Source organism: Pagrus major, chromosome 9, assembly GCF_040436345.1.
Source record: "Pagrus major chromosome 9, Pma_NU_1.0".
NCBI lineage: Eukaryota > Metazoa > Chordata > Actinopteri > Spariformes > Sparidae > Pagrus > Pagrus major.
The window spans coordinates 17003085-17030720 of NC_133223.1; the positions used below are offsets into that span (position 1 = coordinate 17003085).

At 40.2% G+C, this 27636-nt stretch overlaps 1 protein-coding gene across 3 annotated transcripts in view; it reads left to right on the forward strand.

The window, feature by feature from the left end:
• Positions 1-27636, forward strand: part of LOC141002896 (dedicator of cytokinesis protein 9) — an 89158-nt gene that overhangs the window by 47400 nt on the left and 14122 nt on the right. For 2 of the 3 annotated variants that reach the window (XM_073474313.1, XM_073474315.1), the window contains exons 4-34: positions 1317-1399; positions 2439-2508; positions 5280-5375; positions 6065-6199; positions 9685-9859; positions 11768-11820; positions 12978-13052; positions 13149-13289; positions 13802-14014; positions 14601-14723; positions 15156-15238; positions 16720-16842; positions 17095-17174; positions 17304-17491; positions 17670-17735; positions 17834-17926; positions 18021-18144; positions 18275-18393; positions 18593-18679; positions 18818-18907; positions 20416-20531; positions 21626-21695; positions 21781-21906; positions 22008-22079; positions 23358-23504; positions 23600-23683; positions 23838-23949; positions 24921-25099; positions 25206-25322; positions 26159-26270; positions 26361-26494. In XM_073474313.1, the coding sequence (XP_073330414.1) occupies positions 1317-1399; positions 2439-2508; positions 5280-5375; positions 6065-6199; positions 9685-9859; positions 11768-11820; positions 12978-13052; positions 13149-13289; positions 13802-14014; positions 14601-14723; positions 15156-15238; positions 16720-16842; positions 17095-17174; positions 17304-17491; positions 17670-17735; positions 17834-17926; positions 18021-18144; positions 18275-18393; positions 18593-18679; positions 18818-18907; positions 20416-20531; positions 21626-21695; positions 21781-21906; positions 22008-22079; positions 23358-23504; positions 23600-23683; positions 23838-23949; positions 24921-25099; positions 25206-25322; positions 26159-26270; positions 26361-26494 (3486 nt within the window). Of the gene's footprint in view, positions 1-1316; positions 1400-2438; positions 2509-5279; positions 5376-6064; positions 6200-9684; positions 9860-11767; positions 11821-12977; positions 13053-13148; positions 13290-13801; positions 14015-14600; positions 14724-15155; positions 15239-16719; positions 16843-17094; positions 17175-17303; positions 17492-17669; positions 17736-17833; positions 17927-18020; positions 18145-18274; positions 18394-18592; positions 18680-18817; positions 18908-20415; positions 20532-21625; positions 21696-21780; positions 21907-22007; positions 22080-23357; positions 23505-23599; positions 23684-23837; positions 23950-24207; positions 24256-24920; positions 25100-25205; positions 25323-26158; positions 26271-26360; positions 26495-27636 lie in introns of all 3 variants that reach the window. The other variant, XM_073474314.1, reaches the window with a different exon arrangement.

Here is a 27636-nt window from a genome sequence, read left to right on the forward strand (position 1 = left end):
TTTCATTTTCTGTTCAATGGGATATCTGCTGAAATTTGGGGATTATCAGACTCTCCTCAAATAGAAAACATTTTTTACGCATCAAAGTAGGAATCAAGAACTGGATCCAACTGAGAACCAGTTCCAAGTCGTCCAATCCATTGGAGTCGTATGCCTCGGAGTTTATCAGTTCCTTGTATCGATTCCAACATGTTTGCACTGCAAAACAATGATGTCACACTCGTGCGTCTTTGCTGCTGGAAACAAGCAGGAGTCTTGGCAACAGTTTTAAACATGGCTTAATTTCACAAAGAAGGATGACAACAGTGCCAGTTGTAATGTAATGTCATTTCAAGTGAGGGTGGAAACATCAACAACATGCTGAAGCGTCTTTCTAGGCAACAGGGGCTTACATTCCTGGAATGCCATGTATCTCCCACAGCCGAGCAGCACATCCATTACCGAGGGAAAATATCCTCATGTTATAGTAACATTAGCGCCAACCTTGTAGGCTTAGCAGATTTTTTCTTTACTGAAAAGTGATGAGGAATCAATAAGAGGCTCGATATAGAATTGATAATGGCATTAGAATCAATGAAATCTTATCAGTTCCCATCCTTACATCAAAGTGTGTTTACAGGTCTTGTGGAGTACTGCTGCCAGTGAAATTTGTATGAAGGCTTGTCTGGCTGTGCGAAATCTGAAAAATTGTTGTAAGACTACAAGTTTAGAAAAGTAAAAAAGAAAGAAAAGAAAAGAAAACTGGAGTTTGGAAGAAGTGATCTTACGAGACTTCTCTAGTCTGCTTCTCAGACCTGCATTTCTCACGACATCCATTTGCATTTTGGGTAAACATAGGCAAGAGTTTTAACAAGAAAAGTCAGATAGTCAAAACAGAAACCCTCTCCTCACAAAACATTCAGGGATCTGCCTCTGATAATTTCTGTAACTTTCCAAAACCAACGATCCCACAATCCTGCCTGTTTCATGCAGCAGGTGTCCAGCTGTGAGATAGTTCGTAACTATTTCTGTTTCTTTTTGACTATATAACCAAGTGCAAAATCATGTAGGAAGTAATGATTTTTTTAAAGTGTGCATCGTTATCCCCAACTTTAAACAATTATTGAATCTCATCTCTCTCAAGCTTGTTCTTCCCATTCTGAACATCTATAAACACTCTTTGCCTTCGGTCATAATTAAACATGTATTACAGTATGCTCCCTTTGAAGCATACTGTCACCTTAACGCAGCCCTTAATTACTATGCACTTTTTATAGCATTGAGACACCGTACAGTATGTTATAGTGGTCTGTAATTTGTTTCCATTGTCTTTTCAGTGCATTAAGACCTACAAGTCTGACTGGCATGTCGTCAACTACAAGTACGAGGACTATTCTGGGGACTTTCGACAGCTTCCAAAGTAAGTCTATAGTTAAAAACGCTTCAGTGCACTATATTCACAGAGGTAATGTGGTAGTGTGCCAAGACATTCTTACGATGGGCAAGTAACAACAGCTTCTGCATATAATATATGGATGCCAGAGTTTTTAAACTAAAGGACACACGCAGTCGCACACAGTCTTTTGAGGGGGTTTTTAAGGTCATCGACACAAACTGTTTCCCGCTTCTGACAAAATGTTGCCGTGACTTAATTACAAGGAAACATGCAAATAATTCTTATTTCCTTGCAACAAAAGAGTGTTTCCTTTTTACGGTGCACTGGATAATTCCTGACTGTAGCCAGTGTGGAAAACACCCTCATTGTCCGCAGATGGTGTCATCAGCTCCAGCCTCTTCCCTGAAGAATATCTCTTTTGCTGCCAATATGTTAGAATATGAGTTGACAATGACCTTATGACTTTGACACTATCAGCGCTGCCAAATGTTCTGTCACTTTACTGAATGTGGGGAAGTTAAAACAATAGACCGTGACGCGGAACGCCTGTAAAAGCCTCACACAATTTACAGTTAAAGGGATTCTTACCTTTGACACATTTTCCAGCAGGCAGTATACACCTTAACTCCACGAGCACTCCAGTACTGCTTTCCAACACTCCTGGAATTTGAATTTTCCATGATGTTGCTTTTTTCAGACTCAGACTTGAGTCGGCTACAAATATGCACAATTACTTATTTTCTGAAAATGACAAAAACTTAAGGAAAAAATCACATAATGTCAGTCACGCCATTTCAGACAACATGTGCTAGAAAGTTTTGCGGAGTGAGAGCAAATAAGCAAAACTGCAGCAGATATCCTGGACAGCCAATACTGTTTAATGTGAAGTGCTAAAATTTATATTGCTGGCAGTAAAATGTAATTAAACATCAAAAGAAAACAGATCTTGTCAGTGCAGTGCTAGAGAACACAAGCATTTTTCACAATTTTTTTGACATTTTAAAGACTAGACGATTAATTGTGAAAATAATGAGAATTTTAATGAGAACTGATTATTTTACAGCAAAGTGTCCAGACCTGATAAACTGGCTGTCCATGTATTTGAAGTGGATGAGGATGTCGATAAAGATGAGGTGAGTCTATGCCTGACTTCTTCTCTTTTACTCTTGATTAAACAATGCCAGCAAAAGTCATTAATTCAGATTAATGCATTGTTTTTAGCAAATCAACGTTATCCTGTTTCTAGACTGCATTTTTAATCAGGATTATTTATTTTACTAGAAACCCGTCCCAGAAAAGACTGCACGCCGCTTAACGTGTCTCATTCCAGTCATCAGCTTTGCCGTTCCTGTTTTCATTACAGCTGTTAAGGAGATAAAAGGCATTGTTGTGTCTAATAGCTGAATTTAATGGGAAGAATTAAGTGTAATTAGACTTAAAGACTTTTTTGCTGGCGCACAATGAACTCTTCGAGCAACGTTTGGGTCTTTTCAGCCTCTCCTAATTCATGTATGATGGAGTGGGTGTTCGTTTTTGCGCAGATTAAACAAGTTTGTTGTCTTTGGAACGGGCTCGTAGGAGTGCACAACGAGGAGGCTCTTAAGTCACCTGACAGACACTCAGATTGGGTGGGAGTCTTCAAAGACGGTACAAAGCAGTGGCTGAAATGTTATCTAACACGCTGAGGTCATGATTTCTCACAAGATGCATGATGATGATCCTGACCTTCTCTCCTCATGTGATATGTCAAACTGTGCTGCCAAAAGGCAACAAAATGCCCCTTAATATTCACTGAGATACACTGTTTAGTATCTCTTTTCCCTTTAGCTGCGTGTTAGTTCATGCAGGTGTGATTGAGGGAGGTCATCACGGGTCAGGGTCCGTCCTGCTCAGCCTCACAGTCACCCTCACCTCTGACAGGACACTTCATTCAATTCGTGCCTCTCTCTGGTCTCCAGCTCTTCACCACTGCAAGATTTATTTTTTTTTTTTTTAAAAAAAAAAGGGATGTTGCTTGTGCAGATGAAAGAAAAGGATTTGAACTCTAAAATCCCCAGAATAAATCTTTTTTTTTTTTCTTTTTTTTTTGAATGTGTGTTTTGGACTGTATGCAACATCGGCTGTGTGATTTGGTTCGTCTTGTCTTTCTCTGACTGCAGTCTAGAAATGCACCTCTTTGCCTGGGCTGATATTTTTTATCCGCCCAGGCAAAGATTTTCTGCAAGGTTGCCACAAATCTTGAAAGTGTATGAATAATTAAGGCCTTAAAAGGTTTTTAAAATAAACATAGGTCATTGAAAGTTTGTATATTTTGTGGAAGAAAAGAAAGTTCGGCTCTTTTGTTATATACTCTTTTACGGTTGTAAATTAGCTTCGTTCAGGTGTCTGTTTTTATGTTTTTGGCAGTTTTCTGCCATCACAGCACAATTGAGAAGTGTTGCCAATTCAAGCCTCTCTGTCTTTGTAATGGTGTTCTGTGAGCTTCTGTAAAACCTCAGTGATGTAACAGTAAATAGCCCAAAGTAGTTGAATTTGAGAGAATTGACCCTTGTTGTGTTGCAGGCCATATAAATGTAGGAGTTCTGACAAATGTAGTTTAACACATTTTGGTTATCATTTCATCCCTTCTCAGCCATATTTTGAGATAAAACTACATGTTTCTTATCAGATATGCTGTTTTACCTTGAAAAATGTCCCAATGTCCCTCTGGATTTACACTCTCCATTGTCTTTCCAGTTGCTGATCAATCTGGAGCAGTGAAACGATTTGTCAGATTCCTTATGTTTATACGGCAGTACCACAATGAAGCTTCCCACCCTGAGCGGGATGTCAGAGAAAAATGGCCGCTGTGTGAATGTGGTCAATTGGGCCTTGAAAGTCGTTGAAAAGTCCTTGAATTTGATGCTTACAAAAGGTGTGGGAACCCTGTTTCTCAAGCACATTTGAGCTCGGACCATATGAACTCAGTGATTTGTCTGTTGTCTAGACACTGACGAGGAGAGAACAGGTACTGAACCTTACCAGATGCTTTTCAGATTACTTCACAAGGCACACTGGAAATATTATAATTCCTGCCAGCACTTTTAAAAGCCCCTTTTGCTTTATTAGGCTGAGTGAAGAAGAAGAAGAAGTGGTGCTGGATCAAAATGAAGACATCTTGAAAGTCCATTCACTCTTCTCATTGTGTGAAAGCGTCAGGGATACAGTTCCTGTAGGCTTTCAAAGCGGGGAAGTGTAACTGTAAATGACACGTCTTCTGTTCACGCAGGGCTGATCTAAACCAGGACAGCGCTATCTAGACTTTGTCCCTGTCTCTTCTTCCTTCATTACTCTCCTAATTGGTTTATTTTAACAGATCACAATAGCTGGTGAATCACTGTAGTTTTGTGTTTGGACAAGATCTCATGCTGCCCACCTTACAGGCGTGAGATGATCGGCTCCATGTGTCATGGGCCTGCTATGAAGATGGAGATATTTATTTTGTTTTAAGAGTCACAGTTTGTTTAATGTTCCTCTGCCTGCTTGTTTGGACTGAGGCAGACCTACATCATGTTGGGCTCTGTGTCGTCTCAAACCTCAACATCAAAGGTTTTCTGCACAGTGAGGCAAGACTGTGGACGGGTGTGGTAAAAGCATTGGTGATATATTATGATGATCCACTGCAAAAATATCCAAATTAAGTCAGGTTGAGGCTTCTTTAAGAAAAACCTTCTAATAGATGTGTTTTGTCTTCAGTTCATTTTTGACAATTTCTTGGAAACAGGTGACAGTTTTTTAACGTACGGAGTATTTAGCCCCATTATTTACATGTTACAGTGTATGGAAAACTTGCTTTGATTTGTTCCCTTGCAGCATGTACAGTATCAGTGTGTTTTAAATTCTCGGATGTCTTTTTGTCCTACAGGATACGGCCTCCTTAGGATCCCAGAAAGGCGGGATCTCCAAACATGGCTGGCTGTACAAAGGCAACATGAACAGTGCCATCAGCGTCACCATGAGGGTGAGACAAGTTGGATATAGCCTCAGTTAGAGCTGAAACAATTTGGCATTAAATTGATTCTTTGATCAGCAGAAAAATGAATAGTTTGAGTAACTTTAATGCAAAAAATACCAAATATTTGCTTGTTCCAGCTTGTGAAATGTCAGGATTGTCTGCCCTTTTTTGCTTTGTATGATAGCTAACAAAATATCTTTAGCTTTAGGCCCGTGAGTTGGACAAATTAATCAATTTGAAGATGTCACCTTTGGCTCTAGGAAGTTTATTTTCAAAATGAATATTACAAAAGACAATAAAAAAAGGCAAACATCAACAAGACGGGTTGGGAGGTGCACATGTCTTCCTCAGTTGTCCAACAGCACGCCTCCTTCTGAAGCAATTGTTGGCCAACCCGCCAGTGCCCCCTTCATAAATGTTTCCCTTTTCCCTCAACATCAGTTTTGTTTATACAGCCCATAATCATAAATTTGCTTCAAAGCGCTGTACAATCTATATTGCATACAATACCCTCCAGGGTATCCATCTATTGTTTGACTATAGTAGATTTGTTTTTGTACCAGATTTTAGTTATTCCCTTTTACCATGCCATCTTGTTATTACTGGCTGCCTTATATTATACTGTATAAAAGTAAACACTGCATCCTGTTTTCCAATAATTGTTAGTTGAACGTTATTTCTTCTTTTTGTTTCAGTCATTCAAGAGGAGGTATTTCCATCTCACCCAGCTCGGGGACGGCTCTTATAATCTGAACTTCTACAAGGATGAGAAGATCTCCAAAGAGCCCAAAGGAACCATTTTCTTGGACTCCTGTATGGGCGTCGTTCAGGTATGCGCTAAAGTATTCCAGTCAACTCTGTCTCGATTCGAAGGCAGTGATTTCTGACCCATTGACCCGTGTGGATGTACTGGGTGTGTCCTGGTCCTTATTGGAAATGAAAGCATCTCTTACCGGGAATAAACTGAGGCAGACATGGCAACTTCCTCTTCACTATTCTTCTCTCTGTCGATGTATTTCCCCACACGGGGTAAAATGAAAGCTATACCGGGGAAAATTTCGACACAAATCTCCCTAACAATGATGTACCGCTGCCGTGAGACCCTTTTGTGTTCATTTCCCTGAAACCAGAGCTCTCTCCTCCCCAGGGTTGAGCTTTACTGCTGACTCTCAGCTGGTGAAACAAGGTGAATGCTGAGGTCTCACTTCTGTGCACTTCCCAATCGATGCCACGTGCAAACAGCTGAATGTGGGCCAAGACTCACTGGGTGCATTATCATCTGTCTGTCATCTCAATAGATGGAAAGAACCTGATCGTACTGATGTGGCAGCCAGCTGGCGTTGATCAGATGCTTATTGGTGAACGAGATTGAAGCTTGAGCGTTTTTCCAGGACTGTCTCCTATCCTGTGGAGGGGGAGAGTTATCAGTGCAAAATGTAGAAGGAGGAGAGGGACACACGTGGTGTTTGAATGCTTTTAAGATCAGTGCAGGTTGTGGTGTCTGTGCCGTCCCCCGAGATCTTCAAACCTCCAAACCACCCAGTTCTCAACCGCAGACCTTCACTCTGTTACATTCCTCAGTGCTGGAAGAAGTGAAGTAAGAAAGCACCTCCTGGTTTACTCCAGTCTGTGCCATAACATACATTTTAACAAAATGCCACAATATAAGGAAAGTTCTTGTGTTCTTCTGTATTCTGTATCACAAAACCATTATTTTTAAAAAAAGAGAAAGTGAGAAAAGATGTCTTCGAATGAGAAAAAACAATGAAGACAACAACTACCATGATCCTGCCCTACCTCCATTTTTATTACTTTATTTGGTTTTCTTACGTAGTTACAATTAGGTAAGATGTAAATACTTAATATTAAACGTAATATTAACAAACACTCGAAGCTATTTGTCATTTGTTGTTTGTTCAACATTTAAGATTACTAATAGTTAAACATAAGGGAAAAATAGCTGTACACATACCTCATCATTAATAACCTACAGACTGTCTGTGTGAACATTAAGACAACATGTGTACAAATACAGTACATACAAAGTCTGGACTGATGCTGTGATGACCAGTCGACCAAAGCCTTGACTTTAAACATCCATTGTGTCCATTGTAGGAGGATATATTGGCAGAAATGGGATATCATTTTCAATATTGTGTTTTCATTGGTGTATAATCACCTGATAATAAGAATTATTGTGTTTTCATTACCTTAGAATGAGAACTATATCTACAGGAAAAGGTGAGGCGAGGGGTATTTCGTTGTTTTCAATCCGCCACCATACTGCTAGATGCTCCTAAATCCTGCACACTGGACCTTTAACTGTAATCAGTGTAAACATGTAACATTTCAGGTAGGCCCTGACTGATACTGGAGACACAAAACAGATAACTCGAACATTGTCAGTGCAGATTACTCAAATATGTTCTGGGAAGAAGTTGGATCAGAACCTGGGTAGAATGACCCACAGCCAAATATTATCAGTCCAAAAAGTATTTATCTGCAAGTCCATTCAATTTCTAATCTAAAGTCTGTCTGTTTCCTCATACACAATGAGGTAACAGACAGACTTTAGATTATTTTTCTGTCGCTGGCTGATATCCCTTTGTTTGATGTTTTTATACAGTGCTCCACACCAGTGTTATGTGTCATTCCTCTAGGCTGTTTCAAGTGAAAATACACAAGGAGATGCTCTCAAAACATGTGCCGATTTAGTTAGTTATTTGCATATTATGATACAGAGCCTAATCAGTAACCCATTCTGTTGGTGATGAGCCCACTGCTAATGTCCCGTGCATACCATATATAGTTGAGGACTTTTCTGCTCTGTTCATTGTGACTTCAACTCAACCAGCAGAAACTGCTCTATGATTCAACTGCAGATGTTTAACTCTGCAGCTGTTATTGCGTGGAGTGACATCATACTGAGCCTCGAGCTGCTCCTGTGCTTTGTTAAGATGCCAGCATATGCTTAAACACACCAAGAATTCACCACATGTTAATTAGGTCAGCTGCTGTCCCCTTTTCGGTTAACAAGGAGCAAAAGGGCTATGACTGATAATTGTGGTTTGAGGTTTTATTTTCCCTTTCCTTCCTTTCCTTTCCTTTCTTTCCTTTGCTTTTCTTTTCTCCTTTTTTCTGCCCTGAAGGCAAGCAAGAAAAATATCTTCTGTTATAACATTTTCTAAATGTGATCTAATTTGTGTTCTTTCCTTTTGTGACATGACCAAAAAATCACAATGTTTTGTTGTTGTTTTTTGTTGTTGTTTTCCTCACTGGCCTCTCTGGGCTTCTGTAGAAGTCTGACTGTCCACTCATTCCCCCGAGGACGTGAGCAGCTGTGTTGTCTATAAAATTGAGACGAGTCCTCCTTCCTATCAGACTATTAATTCTGGTTATCAAGACTTCATTTTTATTTCTCTCCATGTTTATTTACTCAGCCTGCCGATAATGAGTCGCTCCCACTCTTCAACATTGCAGACAGTGATAACCACAGCATAACAATCCGCCGCCTGCTGACAATAATAAGATAACTTCCCTGTTCCACTAAAGAAATGCTGCTTCAGTACTTCATTAAATTGTTTAAGCAGCAGAGTGGCTGCATCATGGACAAACTGCAGCTGAATCAGCAGTTATTGGTTCTGAATGGGCTACGCTGCGAGCCCAAATGGGACTGTGACATCATGGAGGTCATGGTTCAGCTCTGCAGATTGGGCTCCATCCCATTTTCGAGAGTCTCTGCTGCGGTCCTGGCAGAGCTGGAGGCTTTGTTACACAGATGGAAACACTCTGTCCCTCCCTAACACTCACGTTGTCCATTTGCTTTCTGTAAATCTGGTTTTAGCCTCCCATCGCTTTCCAAAAACAGTGACTCACACTCCGCAGATTGTTGCTAAATAGTGTCATTTTAAGTCCAACATATTGTGATGAAGTATTTACTTTGTATACACTTTTGTGTTTTTGTGGGCACAAACAGTATAACAATGGGGAAGTGAGAGTAAAGGTGAAGTAAGCTATGATTTGGATCATAAAACTAAAAGTCTGCTGCCGTCTGGTGAGCTGGCAGACCTTCAATGTTAACTTTGGAAAGTGGGATGAAACATTCCTTCAGCCCTGCCATATCCACAGTTTGGTATTTGATTTTAAAATGTGAAAAACTAAACTCAGTCAATCAATCACTCAATATCAGAAATGCACAGAAACTCTTTGTTCTGTACTGAGTTATTTCTTATCTTCCAAGTTTATATAATTTATGTTTTCCTGTGCTTTTCTTCTTCTTTCTTTTATCTTATCTCCTTCTGGGTCGCGGCTGCAGAACAACAAGGTTCGGCGGTTCGCGTTCGAGCTGAAGATGCAGGATAAGAGCACCTACCTGCTGGCCTCGGACAGCGAAGGAGAGATGGAGGATTGGATCAACACGCTCAACAAGATCTTGCACAGCAGCTTTGAGATCGCTATGCAGGAGAAGAGGAATGGAGACATTCATGATGGTGCGTATTTTTACAGTACCTGACGGAATGCAAATATGAAATATTATAACTCAAAATATTTTGAGTTAGTCAAAATGTTACACAAGCTCTTGATGAGATGTGATTTATGTTTTTTACAGTCTTGTTGAAACTTCTAACTTTTCAAATTCATCCCCTCCTACCATTTCCCTCTGTTATTACTGATGACGCTGCTGCTGCAAGACAGTGTTAGCAACATGGCTACCGCTCATGGCCTGGAAGAATCCAAATTTGACCTAGAAACCTCGATCTCAGTGCTATGAAAAGGCGGAGTAAAACACTTGTTTGTATAAATAATTAGGCAGGTTTTGTTTCTCACTGAAAGAACGCTGGTTTTCGAACGTCTCAAGTCCTGCTGGTAAAGGGGAAACACATATCAGACACGACACCAGAGAGCTCTCCATCGAGTGAATGTCCGTCCGTTCACTCATGTTTAACCTCGGTTGCTATCACTCTCCCTCTTCGCCTTCTCTGCCTCCTCCATCAGCTGGGTTCTTTTTCTTTTGCAGTGTAGAGTTTCCACAGTTCTTCCAGTTGTTACACAGTTACCTGGGGATAGCGACTGGGTAAAACAATGCCTCTTCCTGTTTTGGTTGCGCAGTGGCAGACGTAATTCGAACAAAATATCGAGCCTGATGGCAGATCAAATAGCAAAGTGAAACAGTTCTCTGGGGAACCCATCTATACGCAGATGGTATCATTTTTCTAAAGCTATCCCACTGTGACATCAGTGTTTTCTTCCGAATGATAAGTTAAAGCATATATATATATAGTTATACTATAAACTATACTGTAGTTTAATTTATAACAAGCTCTTCATATGTTTTGCATGCAAAAATGTTAACTTGTAAAATATTTGTAGTGAAGTAAATAGTAAAATATTTCCATCAGAGATGTAGAGGAGTAAAGCTGTAGTATGGTATAGACTCAAGTAAAGTAAAAGTACATCAAATCTTTACTTAAATACAGTACAGTACTACAGTAAATGTACTGCATGAACTATTAGTCAAGCATTTGATTAGTCGATCAAAAACAGCAACAGAAAAAAATTATCTGCAACTACTTTCATATAATCAATTGATCACTTCGAGTCACATTTTAAGAAAAAACTGTCAAGTTTCAGATTCTTAAATTTGAATATATTCTACTTTTCTTACTCTTCTGATTGTAAACTGAATATCTTTGGACTTTTTGTGATTATTTGAGAAAATAGTAAATAATATTCGATAATGAAAGTGATAATTATTTGTTGTTTCCAAATGTGTTGAACTTAAATTAATATAGAAGCTACAATGGTGATATTTTGTAAACTTAACTCCTGAGATGAAAAACCCTCAGTTATTATATGCAGAATAATAATCCAGCCTACTTGAAGATCCAGTAAATCCACTCATCATTATCAGTATATTTACTCTGTTATTCTGTATGTACCTGAGGATGTTTTTAATGACACATTCTTCATTCACACCAACATCCACTCATTATTGGCGGCTTACTTCCTCGTGGCCCTGTGGTTTAGTGAAGTGTAGTGTGTGGCGATGTGATAGCAGACCACCCAGGCTTTTAATACTCACCTCCTGTCTCACAGGAGGCTTAGCCATGGAGGAAAGAGGCTGAATGCCTCTGCACAAAACGCTCCACTAATCTTTCTTTAACTCCTCAGGTTTTTATTAATCACGCTGTGCAGGAGAGGAGAAAAACATTCTGCTTGAGGAGATCACTGTGCTTTCCTTAAATACACCACTGAGACCTGCGGTATCTCCATCTCAATCCAGCTGAATTAGTGTTTACCGAACTTTCACATGTCAGAAAGCGATTAAGGAGGTTTAACAACACAAGGGGGTTCTATTTATGCTCTACAATCCAACGGTTTCTTGTATTTTCCTCTAGATGATGATCTTGGAAAGTCAGACAGTTCCTCTGGCAGTATGGACAGCTTTCAGGTAGGTCCTACTTTCTCATCATTACACAGAGCTGCAGCATTAAGTCTCTGCTCCTCATTGAAGTTGTGAGGGAAACATGTGGCTTGAATTTAGATTTAAGAGTTACTGGTTACACACCTAATTTCTCAGACATTCATTTGTTGTTTTTTGAAGATCTGATCTCACCTCAAACAGAGAGATCTTGTCATGTGATGAACTAAACCTTCTCAGCATAACTTCCATAGGATGACTTCATTCATTCAGTGTTTTTTGGGTTTCATCCAAAAGCACTGCAAATGAAACATCTGCAGCCAGATGCATAAAACTCTGTAGATTCACGACTAAAACTGTGTTTACGCACAAACACTGAAATGGGCATAACCATTCTTTTCATTAGATTTACTGTACATGCTGTGTATACACCTGATTCTGTCAGTATATCGGCTGATATACACACACTTTTTGCAGTGATCCCTCAAATTTCGTTTCGTTTTTATGTAACAGAGGTAGGATATTTTACAGTTCAACAATAAACTTTATGGTCTAAAATAACAACAGTGCACTGAAACAGTAACCTTCACTCAAAGTGTAATAATTTTAAATCACCCCAAGTGTCTTTTTCTACACTATGTTCTTTAAAACTAAACTTCGTCTGAAGTTTATGAGGTACGCACAAACTCAATGTACTCCTTCCTTTATAAATACCAGTTTGTGGGAAAAGGCGTATGCATGCTTTTTGTACATCCGCCTTTACTGACACTTGTTTTGACATAATGAGACCTGCATTAAGAGTATTCGTGAGGATGGAAACATCTGTGTTTTTTAAAATGATTTACTGACTGATGACTTACTGGAATGGATATATTCATGCTGCTGCATCGCAGAGTGGTACGCAATAGTAAAGCCATATGTGCATGGAAACTGGTGGTAACAGTTAACTGGGAAATAGTCTGACAGGTTACAGTGTGCTGCACTGAAATGTACACTGGTACCACCTGACTCTGCCCAGAGCGATCAGCCTGTAAAATATGAATATGACTCGTTTCCAGATGCGCGCAATTGACAAAAAATGTTCTAATGTTAAAAACAACTGAGTGGAAATCTCTCAGATGATGCTTTTGGCACTTCAGATAGTTTGTGGATTCAACCGATTAAGGTCATGCCTTTCTTCTCCTCAGAGCACAAGAGATATAGAGTCGAGGATGAGGAGCGAGACCAGACTGAAGCTGTTCACACTGGATCCTGACACACAGGTAAAGCACATTTAAGTTTGCTTATCGCATCTAGTGATAAGATCCAACCTAATGCTCTCTAATACAATATAATACCTTCCATTGTTCTGTCTTTAGAAACTAGATTTCTCAGGAATCGAGCCGGATGTTAAGCAGTTCGAGGAAAAATTTGGCAAGCGTCTTCTGGTGAACTGCAACGACCTCGCGTTCAATCTGCAGAGCTGTGTGGCAGAGAACGAGGAAGGACCGACAACAAACGTAAGGCAGGCCACAATAGGCCCTCAATAACAGAAATATCACCATCCGGCCAACTAAAGAGGGATGAGATGGGTTGTAAGAGCGACCGGATGGACTCCCCTTATTAGTGGGGCCGTTGAACGACTTCTGTTGGCAGAGCAACCGGGCTACAAGCTCAGTAATGATAAATAATCTTTGTAATGGAGTCTGATGTCCCGCTGTCCCTCCCAACAGAATCTGTCTGTTAGAGACTCAACATGAAACACACACACACAGACACACACACACACACACAAGAAGAGCAGATACTCCGAAGCGTGTTCAACCAGCTCCCTCCAGTGAATTATTAATGGAAAGGCTAACAGCTAAGCCATAGTAGTTATAATGCAGTAAATATCTAGTGAACAGTTTGCTGTTGATTGCCTCCTGTTATGATTATTCAGACTGTTTGACAAAATGTGGGGAAAAAAAGGTCGAAAATATCATCCATGTAATCTTTCTAAAGCAGATTTGTTGCCCTTCTCCTTCTCCAGGTGGAGCCATTTTACGTCACCCTGTCACTGTTCGACATCCAGAATGGCAGGAAGATCTCCTCTGACTTCCACGTAGACTTAAACCATCCGTCCGTAAGGGGCATGGTGCCCAGTAACACCAGCCAGTACATGAATGGGGGAGGTGACACCCACCCTGAGGGGCAACGGTTGGTCCACGGGGTGCCAGAGTCAGCCATGAAGTATCCAAGACAGGTGAGAAAAACAAAAAAAAACATGAAAAACAAACATAAACAAAAACATTTAAAAATTTAAAAATACTAACTAAAATACATAAAACTTAAAAAAAAATAAGAGTCAACAGCCATGCTTAGCAGTTCTGTGAAGCTGTTCTATAGACTCATACAGCAGTACCTTGAGCAAAATGCTAACGTCAGCATGCTAACAATGACAATGCTATTATGCTGATACATACATTGCAGGTTTATTGTTCACCTTGTTTACTATCTCAGTTTAAGTGTGTTAGCATGCTTATTAGCACTAAACAAGGTACAGCTGGTGCTGGTGACTTCTGCTGGTGTTGTGTCTTTACAACCAACTGGACAAATTAAGAGTTTGACTGCCTGGTGGTGCTAAAGGGATTGTCTGGGGATCACCAAAAACATTAGGATTCATCCACTGGGGAACATGAATGCAGTTGTTAAGATATTTCAGTCTGTGCCATTGCCATAAGCGCAATTCTTGCTCAGAAACTTATGTGAAGGTGTCTTTCCTTTCATATTTGTCAATTTGTATGTAAAATAGATATGAGGAAATCCTAAAATCTTCATTGTCTCCACAGGGAGTGTTCTCTGTAACGTGCCCTCACCCAGATATCTTCCTGGTGGCCCGCATCGAGAAGGTGCTGCAGGGGGGAATCAACCACTGTGCCGAGCCATACATGAAGAGTTCAGACTCTACCAAGGTACTGTGACCCACTCATGAACTTTCATCACAGCCCTCCTCACAGGGCAGTATGTTCCCTCAGACTCAGCAGATTCCACCAGATTATTCCACATTATACACAGATAATCATCCGTGTTTTTAAGTGCCGACCAGTTTCACAAACTCTCAACAGAAGCATTGACTTTGGCTGTACAAATGTGGTTGTGCACCCTGCAGGGACTGTGGTGGGTAGTGATGTGATTTAGGCAACAAAGAAAATATGTTAAATGTCTTTTGTGTGTGTATGAAAACATAAGTGTGTGTGAGGAGGGCATGTTATCAAGACATATCTGTGTGGATCCGTGTTGAGACTGGCAGCATGCTGAATATGTTACAGTCCTGCAGGGCTGAGACAAACTTGTGCATCTAAGTGGTTAAACTGAACTCACACCGCGTTCCTGTTTTCCTCTAGGTGGCACAGAAGGTCCTGAAAAATGCCAAGCAGGCATGTAGCCGGTTGGGCCAGTACAGGATGCCTTTTGCCTGGGCAGCAAGGTACTTTATCTCTTTTGACAAATAACATTTTTACCTGTATGTTCTGCTTGCATTGAAAAGTTCTGTGTGCTCTACACCAGTACCAAAACCCATAGAGACACACACCAACAGTATATGGTGCAGTCTTTTTAGGAAAAAACTCATAGACTATGTTCAGACTGCAGACACAAGTGGCCCTAATCAGATTTTTTTGTTTTTGTGTGAGTCAGATCTAAACAGCACAAATGTGGCACTTGTGGATCTTTGTACCACTTCCCTGTGTGGTGCTAAATCTGATTCAGGTCTCATTTTTTGCAATGCGACCTCAGAATGATGAGTCATATCAGAATTCCTTCCCATTTACATCACAGGTACTAAGGTACTTACAAGTAGCCCTTTACACCATGAAATTTTGGATGAAGTCACAAGCCCACCAGTCCTGGCTCTAACTCCACATCCACACACACCTCCAGTACAGAAGTATCAGCCAAGAAGCTATCATTAAAAATGTGGCACTCTCTCTCCTCATCCTCATACTCTTTATTATCTGTCCATGAAATTGTTGGCTTACCGTAGCTCATCAGCTGCAAATGCTGACTTCAGTGGCTTCCATATTTACTTCTGTACTTTAGCGAGCAGTGTGCGACACATGAAGCGTTGCTGTTGTTTTACCGATGCGGGTCATTTCGTGATGTTTCCTCTGTGGCAAGATTACAAAATAAAATTTAGAAAATCTGGGTGCGCAGTTGGTGGAGCGTGCACCAAAATTACAGTCCTCGCAGCAGCCCGGAGTATGAATCCGACCTATGGCCCTTTGCGGCATGTCATCCTCTCTCTCTCATCCCAATTTCCTGTCACTCTTAAGCTGTACTGTCGAATAAAGCCATGAAAGCCCCCCAAAAACACTAAAACAATAAAATAAAATGAAACATGAGCAATAAATCTGAATTGAGCACTAAGGCTTGCCGTGTGAATCCAGCCTTAATTATCTAGAAATAAACTTACATAGCAAATGAGAATGAAGCAATGAAATTTCGCTTTGCTCTCAATCAATAATAATAATTCAAATAATGCTCAACTTTACTATAATGTACTTGGATTACAATTCATTAGTCTACATCTAAAATGTTGTGCATACAAGACAATGACCAACACAAAAATGACTGAGTTAACCTAATAGGTTCATTTAATAAAATGTGTTCACTTAAGATGTAACATTGTAATTTTCATACTTTGTGAAAGTCATTTATCAGGCAAAAATGCCTTTCTCTGGTTCTACCCTCTGAAATATGAAGATTTGCTGCTTTTTCTGTTTTAATTTAGTATCGGTTGATTGGAAAAATACATCGATTAATCAATGATGCAGCATTAGACTGTAAATATTCTTCCTTTTTCCAGTGAAACGTTATCATCCAAGTATAGTATTGTTGCCCAGTCAAACAGGTGCAGAGGTGTTTTCAGGACAAGAGAAATTATTTTGACTCTTCTTCTCCTTCTTGCAGGCCTTTGTTCAGAGATGCTTCAGGGACGCTCGACAAAAGTGCTCGTTTCTCAGCTCTGTACAGACAGGACAGCAACAAGCTATCCAATGAGGATATGCTCAAGCTGCTGGCTGATTTCAGAAAGTGAGTAATGCTTCTATGAGCGCTCTTGTGTTATAAACTGCCTGAGTATTCCTGCAGATGTTCTGGGAAGGAAAATATGGAAAATATGCTCCTATAGGTTGTACTTTGGAAAATGCCGGTCAGTTTTGGAAATAAGATGTTTGCTCACATCTGTGAATGTGGTGTGTGTGTATATACCATTTGTCTCTGCTCACTCTAGTCTTTGGTAGACGATAGCAAAGACTTAACTGCAGTTTATTTTCCTTTCCTCAGGCCAGAGAAGATGGCCAAGCTGCCTGTAATACTAGGAAACCTCGATGTTACCATTGACAATGTAGCCCCCGACTTGACAAGTAAGGCCTCTAAATTCGCTCCATGCAGCCAACATGAGAGACATGAAAGCTGTTTCTGCTCAGAGCGGATCGGTCACGTTGTCCGCACCCTGTTTATTTAGTCTCCCTCCCTCCTGCTTCTGTATATAGATTGTGTTACCTCATCCTACATTCCTGTGAAGCAATTTGATGTCAGCGAGAAGACCAACATCTTCTTTGAAGTGGAGGAGTTTGTGCCGTGCATCGCCAAATGTTCTCAGCCTTTCACCATCTACAACAATCACCTCTATGTCTACCCGAAGCACTTGAAGTACGACAGCCAAAAGTCATTCGCAAAGGTATCACAAATAAGGGATTATGATGTATAATTATACTCATTACTCAAAAGTGGTGGTGCTCTTCGGCCTCCTGTGGCCATAATTATTATTAACAACCACAAACAGTTAAAAAAAAGGTTTATTGTTCTCTCATAGTGTGGTTAAGAGTCTCGGTTTTGCTTGTTGTGTCTGTTCTCAGGCTCGAAACATAGCTGTCTGCATCGAGTTCAAGGACTCAGATGAGGAAGAGGCTGTTTCACTAAAGGTAAACTCAGATGTGTCCTGGAAGTGCTTCCAAATTCCCTGAAGGACAGCCCCTCCCATCACAGGAACCATTGTATAACCATTGTTATCATTCCACAGTGCATCTACGGCCGACCCGGAGGACCTTTGTTTACCAAACATGCCTTTGCTGCAGTATTACATCACCAGCACAACCCTGAATTCTACGATGAGGTAGGAGACACTGCACCACATGTCTTATGATGCAGTGATGAGTGACACTCATATGTATAAGCCAGTAACTGTGTTGTGTTTATTTGTGCTTTAGTATAAGATTGAGCTGCCAACTCAGCTCCATGAGAAGCATCACCTGCTCTTCACCTTCTACCACGTCAGCTGTGACAGCAACAGCAAGGCCAGCACCAAAAAGAGAGACCTGGTTGAGACCCAAGGTAACATACTGAACAACACTGACCCTCACGATCGCATCATTTAAATATATTTGACTTTTACACATTTACTTTCCTGGCTCGAAGCGTCAGGCTCTCAGCTGACTATCTCACCTTCTATCTCTTCTCTCAGTGGGTTACGCCTGGCTCCCCCTGCTGAAAGATGGCCGGGTGATCATGAATGAGAACCAAATCCCTGTGGCTGCCAACCTGCCTGCTGGATACCTCAGTTGTCAGGAGGGTGCCAGCAAGGTAGAGTTCATCCACAAGCTGTTCAAGTTCATCTTTTTCATTCTTTATTTCGTGCAAAGTTGATTTATGTGCTGACTATGGCTATTTGTAAATATGTTTTAGAGATGCCAAGCCATCTGTCGAGATAATGACATGAAAATACAACAGCGTACTACTGAATTATTGAGTGAAGAGCTGTTACTTTGTCTTTGTATTACAGCATTCAGGTCCTGAAGTCAAATGGGTAGATGGAGGCAAGTCTTTATTTAAGGTGTCTTCTCACCTCGTGTCCACAGTCTACACTCAGGTTAGTTTTTACCAACCTGTAAGTGCATCTGCATCCTTTACCCTGTTTTTTTCATCATTTTTGAATGCTGTCATTACATTGAAACACAGCTCTGTGGAGTAAACTTTTGTATTCTGAATTTCTTTGTGTCTCTTATAGGATCAACATTTGCACAATTTCTTTCATCACTGTCAGAGCAATGCACCTGCGCCCCAGGTGACAGGAGGAGAGCTGGTGAAATACCTGAAGGTAAAACAAAGAGTGTAAAATTAGTGGTTTATCAATCAATCAATCAATCACTTAAACTTTATTGATAAAACACCTTTAAAACTTCAAAATAAACATTTGATATTTAAAAACAAAAATTGATGATGGTTACAAAAATAAACAATAAATGGATAAAAGATAAAAAATTAAAGATAATACAAGCAATAACAATAAAGACAATAATATAATTAATAGAAACTACATATAATAACTGATATATCATTATAAAAAGTGAATGTAATGTAATAATAATGACCAACAGTAAAATAAATAGTGATGATTGATAAATGACAAATAAATCAAATAACATAGGTATAAACACTAAAACAGTCCAGTTCTAAAACACCACAAGTATCAATATTTTCAGCTCCTCTCCTCTTCAGTACAAATACTAACCCAAATACTTGAGTTATATGCTGATAAACATGCTAATTAATACTACAAAATGTTTTTTGTTTCACTAATCTGTTTAACAAGTTTAATATTTTAAATTTAAAGTATTTTTTATACTTACATACTTTTACTTGATTCTGTTTATGTCAAAGAAAATGTGAAAATCTACTAATGGCTGTACATGCTAGAGAGAAACTTTAAAAAGACTGTTAACGCTACACTGAGTCATATTCAAAACACAATCCAATGTTGACATTTCAGCCGTGGCTTATACTGTATAACTGAGTGCACATGTTCTGTAAGGATGCATACACTGAGTATTTGGGTGTTAACTCATTTTTTTGATACCTAAAGGGAAAGGTCCAACATGTTTTCACACTTAACCTTCTCTGTATTAACTTGCAAGCTAACGCTGGCTCATACTCACTGTGAAACCGCAGACTGTCACACTTGGTTGCAGCTGAATCACATGGAGATTAATGCTCTGCTTCGTGCTGTAGTTTGCCAACAGCGCATTCTTCTGGATGGTTTGTGCACGACATTTCTGTAGGATTAAATTGTCTTTCCTGCAAAGATCAGACTGATACCTATAGCTGCTATGACTCTTTCTCCAGTTTCTTTCTGTGGTAGCTCAGTTTGCCCATCTGTCCCGGTTCACTGTTCCCCTGTCGGACATTGACATGAAGAGCAACACTTGCTCCAATGCATCTCTCGGGCTCTAATGTCAACACAGCAGTGAACACGAACAATGGCCTGAGGGTCAAACAGCGATTCTGCCAAATGACTTGGCAAGGCTTGTGTTCATTTCCTGTGTACACACACACACACACACACACACACACAGGCGATGATGCACCAGTACCTACACTCTGCCATGTTCCAGGCAGCTGAGGCACAAGGTGTGGCTGATTAGTACAGAGTTGTTCACGCATTTCCTCCTGTTGTTGTGCTTGTTGGATTAGTTTCTTCACATGTAATAATTTATTAGCCTTCTGTGGTTTGAATAGAGAAGGAAAACAACATCACTGTTGTCCACAATCTTCTCCTCATTATACACAGTGGGCTATGCAGTCAAAATCTACATCTTCTACCCTCAGAGTCTGCATGCCATGGAGAGTCATGTGATGATCAAGTTCCTGCCTACCACCCTGAATCAGCTGTTTAGGGTGCTAACCAGTGCCACCCAAGAGGACGTGGCAGTCAACGTCACCAGGCAAGTTTCCCCGAGGCGATCCTTTGTTTACATTTCAAATCATTTCTTGTAAATTATGATAAACTACAAGAGATAGATGTGGAAATATGTTCAGCATTTATTTGTTCAAGAGAACTCTTCCATTTCCATTTGATTTTTTTTCCATAATTTACTATTATTTGAATTTTTTTTCCGAAGTACAATGCGTCATTAAGATGGCAGTGCACACGATCGCAGCGGTTTCTCCTGTTCTTCATTACGATTGACTCTTTTTATTACTCATAAATGTTTTTATATGTCTGTCTTTTATATATGCCCAGGGACTTTTTCACTTTCAGTCACTTTCTTTTTTGGTGTCTACTGAATGTTGTTGCTGTGGAGAACAATATTTTGGTCACATGCATGCCAAAAACAAAAACAAAAACAAAAACTTGAACTTAAACATTATTTAAGTACAAGTGGCTGACGTGTGGCGTGTTTTGTTTTTTTCACTGTCATGAAGTCAACCCCAACACACCTGACCCTACTTCAAAGAGACGTTCTGGTGTGCAAGATCTTGTAGTAATAGTTTAAGTTTAGTACAGTTTAACGGACAGGGCAATAGCAGTATTTGTAGTGAGTTAGTTCGCAACGCTTGTCCACAGGAGGCTTTTTTAAAAGTCAAAATAGAAAGGATAAAAGAAGAACAAAAAAGGAAAAGAAAAATACGATATAGTTATAAAATTATAATCCAATAAAAACACAGACGTGTCTGTACAGGGGTATTTGGTTGTGAGATGTTATTCCCTGTTAGCTGAGATTTAAAGGGGATTTAACCCAACCCAACCTTTTCCTCATGTTTTTGGCGAGCAGCTGTTTCTGGTTAAACCAAAAGGATCTTTAACAAAAGTCTCAGCTGAGGTTCGTTGTTGCCATTTGTTACTTAGACACAAAATCATGTGGAAAATAGGGTCCAGGTTGAAAAATATCAGAGATTGACATCTCTTTTGAAACTGAAATTAAATGGCTAGTGTTGTGAATGAAGAATGTGTCTGTAAGAACTGTTATTAGCTGTCTCAGCTCCATTCAGATCCATCTCCTCACACATGCTTTCCCTGTCCAATGTTTCCTTGTAGAGTCATGATTCACATCGTTGCACAGTGCCATGAGGAGGGTTTGGAGCACTACCTGAGATCATATGTGAAGGTGAAGTTCACAAGCTATATATCATAACTCACTATTTATATTTTGTGTTTGTACTAATAGATTTCTCTTCATGTGTCTAACACAGTTTGTATTCAAGACTGAGCCACACATGTCCACCACCAACCGATCAATACACGAGGAGCTGGCTAAAGCCATGACTGCTATCCTGAAGCCTTCCACTGACTTCCTCACCAGTAACAAGCTCCTCAAGGTAACATTTGTACTTTCTGAAAAGGCTTACACAGTGTGTGATTATAACTGGCATGAATTTCCTCTTTATTGTTCTCTGATTGATGTTTGTCTGCCCTGCAGTACTCGTGGTATTTCTTTGAAGCCTTAGTCAAGTCCATGGCTCAGTACTTGATTGAAAGCTGTAAAGTAAAGGTAAGTCTGCCACAGCATGTGTGTTTGACTCAGGGGTGTCTGCTTTATTACAGCTTAGGTTGTTCACAACATGCCAAGTCTTGTGGACAGCCACAGCACCACAGTCAAAGTATTATGTATCCACAGTCTGTTCCCACACTGTTGTGCAGTTTAATTGGTTGCATTTGTTCATACCCCATAAGAAACCACATCCCCGTGTTTAACCTCCACTGGCACAATGTGGAGGCCGCAGTGGAAGCAAGTAAATCCTCCACTAGAGAAGTCAGACCAGTGTGGAGACTGAAGTTTCACTTCAAGGCTGACGATATTCTATATCTTTGTTGATATCAACAAATCCTGTGAAAAGACCCAAACTAACAATATGTTAGTCCTTCTCTCAGTACTTCCCAACTTCTTTACACTACCCATTCGTTTCTACTGAAGATTTGAATCTTTGAAACTGTGGCACAATTATATACTTTGAAGTTTAAAGGATATTAAGTATTTTTTTTAAACATTAGGGCATTGTGTTTTTTGCACACCTTACTCAAATTGGGAGTACACAGTATACTACATTTGTTGGGGACTATTTTAAGAGACAGATTAATTTACATTATATGGACTCGTGAGCATTTTTGGCAGCAGGACGGTGTATGTTGGATAAAATTAAAACATAATGCCGATGTACATCATAATGAAGAAACATGGTCTCAATGCAACAGTGTCGCTTGCACTGATGTGTTTTTAATGGTGCTACCGGACCATCGTGGCAACTGAGCACTCGCATTGACTTTCACCTAGAAGACTGGGGGTTCATGTCCTCTGTGGAGGCTATTGTTATATTATGGATTTATTATTTTTAGACTTAGTTGACCTATTATCTTCAATTTGTTTTTTATTTCACAATGTCAACCACTTGTTAGAGAGACTAACTTCTTCTATATGCATATTTTTGTAGTCTCTTGCCTGAGTTGCAAATGTGCAACATTACACATACATATTTGATCAGTCCTGGAGGAACATTATTATGATGTTGTAGGAGGCAACACCAACAAGGCGATATCAGATTCTGTGTTTTATTATTATTATTTATGTTATTGGAGATCAATGCAGCTCTATGGCACAGAGGAATTAACTATATCAGGCTTTGGCTGCACAAACAGTACTTCTTATTCATTTATTTGTGGTTTGGATCTTTTCATGGTATTTTTTTACTTTTTCACCAGACTTATCTATCAAACTCAGGTGTATTTTCCTGTAGAATAACATTTGTATGAACATTCGTGCTATGCCCTGCAGCTGTCCAGGAATCAGCGCTTCTCAGCATCCTTCCATCACACAGTGGAGACGCTTGTCAACATGATGATGCCTCACATCACTCAGAAATACAAAGACAACCTGGATGCTGCCAGGAACGCCAACCACAGTCTGGCAGTCTTCATCAAGGTCAGGAGTTAGGGCAGGGTGCCAGCGGATACACATATTAATTCTTATTTGCTATAAATAGTGACAGAATTGCTTTTCTCCATCCTTCTCTTTAGCGCTGTTTCAACCTGATGGACAGAGGCTTTGTGTTCAAGCAGATCAACAACTACATCAACTGTTTCATGCCTGGAGACCCAAAGGTACACACAATACATACAGTAACAGCATCTATACAAACAAATCCTTCTTTGTAAAAATGTGTGAAGCCTTGTCAGCATCCTGATGGAGGATATTAGGCTGTGCTCCGCATATGTTTTGCACTACCTTACTGGTTTCTTTTGTCTCTAAATGCAGACGCTGTTTGAGTTCAGGTTCGAGTTCCTGCGTGTTGTGTGCAACCACGAGCACTACGTTCCCTTAAACCTGCCTATGCCATTCGGAAAGGGAAGGATATTGAGATTTCAAGGTGAGAAGATTGGCAAAATTTGTCTCTTGAGTAAGTAACAACCCTGACCCTGCTTACATCACCTGTGTTTGATAGAAAATTGAAGTCAAACCAAACTGCTTTACTGTCAAAGGCCAGCACAAATAAAATGGTTGTACTGATATAACAACTCATACATACACAAGTTGAATTAAATAGCAAATAAACAGGTTTTCTGTTGTTGTGGCAGTCTTTTATTTTATAGAACATACTTTGTTTGTTTTTGTGTTCCTCAATTAGCTTTATTATCTCCATTTGATACGGTGGAGTCAGACGATACTCCAGTAGGTAGGTACAAGGGTGTGCTGCTTGCATGTCATCTCCAAAAAGAGTAGACTTTGATCTAATCATTCAACCATGACCAGAATGGGTAAAATGATCCAAAATCTGAACTGAGACATTGTACTGAAAGATGTGTATAGAAGCTGGGATTGGCTCTTTGGGCAGGTGTGGGTGATCATGTGTGCAAGTAGTTTTCTCCTGTCTGTAGGTGGTTTGGAGTTTGGATAAAATAGTGTGTTATAATTGGATTTCAGTCATTTTGGGGAATCTTTGAGTGTGATTTGGGATTTCTTTACCTCTCTTAAATAATGTTGGAAACCATCTGTGAACAGCTGCCATGATTCAATCACAAGCTTTGATTCTGTTTGTCTTTTTCTACAACGATCACCGTCGACGTGGAACAGAAGCTCGGTCACACAGCCTGAACGTGTCAAACATAATTACAAGCATTTCTGTCAATCTGTTTTTCCCTCGTATAGATTGTTAGAAAAAAATCATCAAGAATCACTTTGATATTTGAATTGTTTACCAGGATTTGATGCCGTCAACAATCATTATACTGTCCATGCCTTTTTGCCCTTTTTTCTTATTATTAATTTCATTGTGTTATCGTTCACTCTTCTCTCTGTCGGACAATCCTAATCTCTTCATCGTCCTCTTCCTCCCCTCAGACCTCCAGCTGGATTACTCGCTGACAGATGACTTCTGCAAGAACCACTTCCTGGTCGGTCTGCTGCTCAGGGAGGTCAGTTCAGCTCTGCAGGAGTTTAGGGACATTCGTCAGAACGCCATCCAGGTGCTGAAGAGTCTGATGATAAAGCACACATTTGATGACCGCTACACCTCTAAAGTAAGCAGTGCCTTCTCACCTCTATGCTCTTTTGCATTTCCACTGCACGTCAGCATCTGATGTTGATGTGTGTGAGAGTCTGTTGAGAGATTTATTTGTTTTTCAGAGCCAGCAGGCCAGGTTGGCCACGCTGTACTTGCCCTTGTTTGGTCTGCTCCAAGAGAACGTCAACAGGCTGAATGTGAAGGAGGTATCCCCGTTCCCCATCAACCACTCCAACAATGTAAGGGAGCCACCTAGTGGCTAAACCAAGAAAAACATCAAAACATGACACAACCGGACTTTGTGACATCTATAACCATATCCACACCTGAAAAAACTAATATATGCCATACAAAGATAAAGAAAGACATAGTAATAAGATAAGAATTTAAGTATTTTTATAGTGGAGAACAGAATCCTCATCATACATAGCATCGACATAAATATATTTCCTTTTTCTTTTTTAAACCAGCAGCAATATATCAAAGAGCTTACCATCACCTGATATTACATTTAGTGTGAAGTAAAATTTAGTTATCTTTAAATTTAAGTTATCTTGTATATCTCATGGTTTGATTTCACGCATGGGCCGAACAATGAATGTGGAAACGGTGGAAAATGTAATATACAGCCATATATAGATGCATTTAATGTAAAAGACTATATTTAGTTAATTTTATGTAAAACATATTAATTAACAGTATAAAACACTCATACGCACGTTAGCTGCCGTATGGATTATTTTACTACACAACATTAAGATTACTTACTACCATTCCATACTGAATTGTTCTGGTCTGCGACAAGATCAAATCTTCTAATTTGAGTGACCAACCTGAGATTGTAAATTCTGGGGGTGAATTTCATCCATCATATATGTACAAGTAGTACTGGAGCACCTTTGACTACAACGTTTAGGTTTTAGGGCCTAAGGACCCCTCATAAGACCTGTTCCTCACCTAGTGGCTTTTCAAAGCTACAGACAGCCCTGTATGTAGAATACATGTACCTGTAACAATATTATGTAGTTAGGATACAAAAAAAGGTACATTAAACTGTTGCCCTGTTTTTCCTCAGAATGGAAGAGAAGATTCACTTCTTACCAACGCCTTGATGACACCTCCCAGGTCCAGCACCTTCCTGGACACCAGCTTGCACAAAGATGTGTTCGGAGCCATCTCCGGCACCTGTGAGTGGAAAGACAATGCCCAAAAATGGACAAAAAAAAAACAAGATATTTGTTTCATATTAATATAAAACTGCACTTTTTTTGTGACAGCTTCACCTCACACATCGTCCACCCCCAACATTAACTCCGTGCGCCACGCAGACTCTCGCGGTTCACTCATCAGCATTGACTCTGCCAACAGCCTGCCTGAGAAGAACAACGACAAGGGCAACTCTCTGGACAAGGTACGACCTGATGCCTGCAAGATGCCTGTAAAGTCATTTCATATAACATTTATGAGAAACCAAATTTAGGGTCCTTGTCAGGCATATCAGAGGTCCCCTTCTTATGACAAAAGTTCTTCAGACACTTCAATCAGCCCTTGTTAACTTGTACCATTAACTCCCCCTCCTTACCTGTACGGCTGGTCGTGGCAGACGGAGAGGTTTGTGCGGAGACACTCTGTCAATGTCCTGCGCTTCTTTACGGAGACTGAGGAGACCATGCTCTCCATGCGCACCAAGCGTGCCACCATGGACTTCTCCCTGCTCTCTGTGCCCTGTGTGCCAGAGAGCGCCCTGCAAGCCAGCGTTTCACTTCAAGTACAAAGCGCCTCCTTCCTTCACACAGTCATCCTCCCTCTTAGGAGTGTCCCACCTGGGAGTGTTAGAGTGTGTGTGTGTCCTAAACCCGAAGCCCTTTCTTTGCCAGATGATTCTCAGGCATAGACCTGTTTGTTCTCTGGCCATAAAGCAGATCTGTAGGGGGGCTCTCAGGGTTTGTCTCTGCCTCTTTTTCCAGATGTTGATAAGCATGCACTCTTCAGGGATTTCTCGCTTTTGAGTTCCTCTCACGTGTGCTGTGTCATTTTTTGCCTTCACTGAAAGACAACCTCAAGCAAAATCTAGTCTAGTCCACTAAACAGAAAAGATTGTCTGTGATGTTGTGTGTTTTATCTTCTGGTGAAGCTTTTTTTTTATTTTTGATTCATGGTAGCTTTTAACACATTGTGTGTAACAGCATTAAAGGAAAACTCATTAATAATTAAATAGAAAAGATTTAATTTAACAATCAACCCTGTCAAAAGTGCAAGAAAATAGCTGCACAGTTTTCAGAAAAGCTAACTTTAGCCTTGAAGTCTTTTCTCCGAAACACCCACTAACAAAGCCGTAGCTTCATGCTTTCCATTAAGTCAGCCAGTTTCATAGTCTAGACTAACTGCTGGCAAAGGAACGTGCTTGGTATATTGCCAACCCCTTGCTGTGGTAGAGCTGTTGCTCCACTGCTTTTGGATCTGTTTTCTCCCTGCTGTCTGCCTCAGCTGGGAGAAATGGTGATGGTTTTCCACCGGCAGCTGTTCCACTATGCATAGAGCCCTGCAACATCT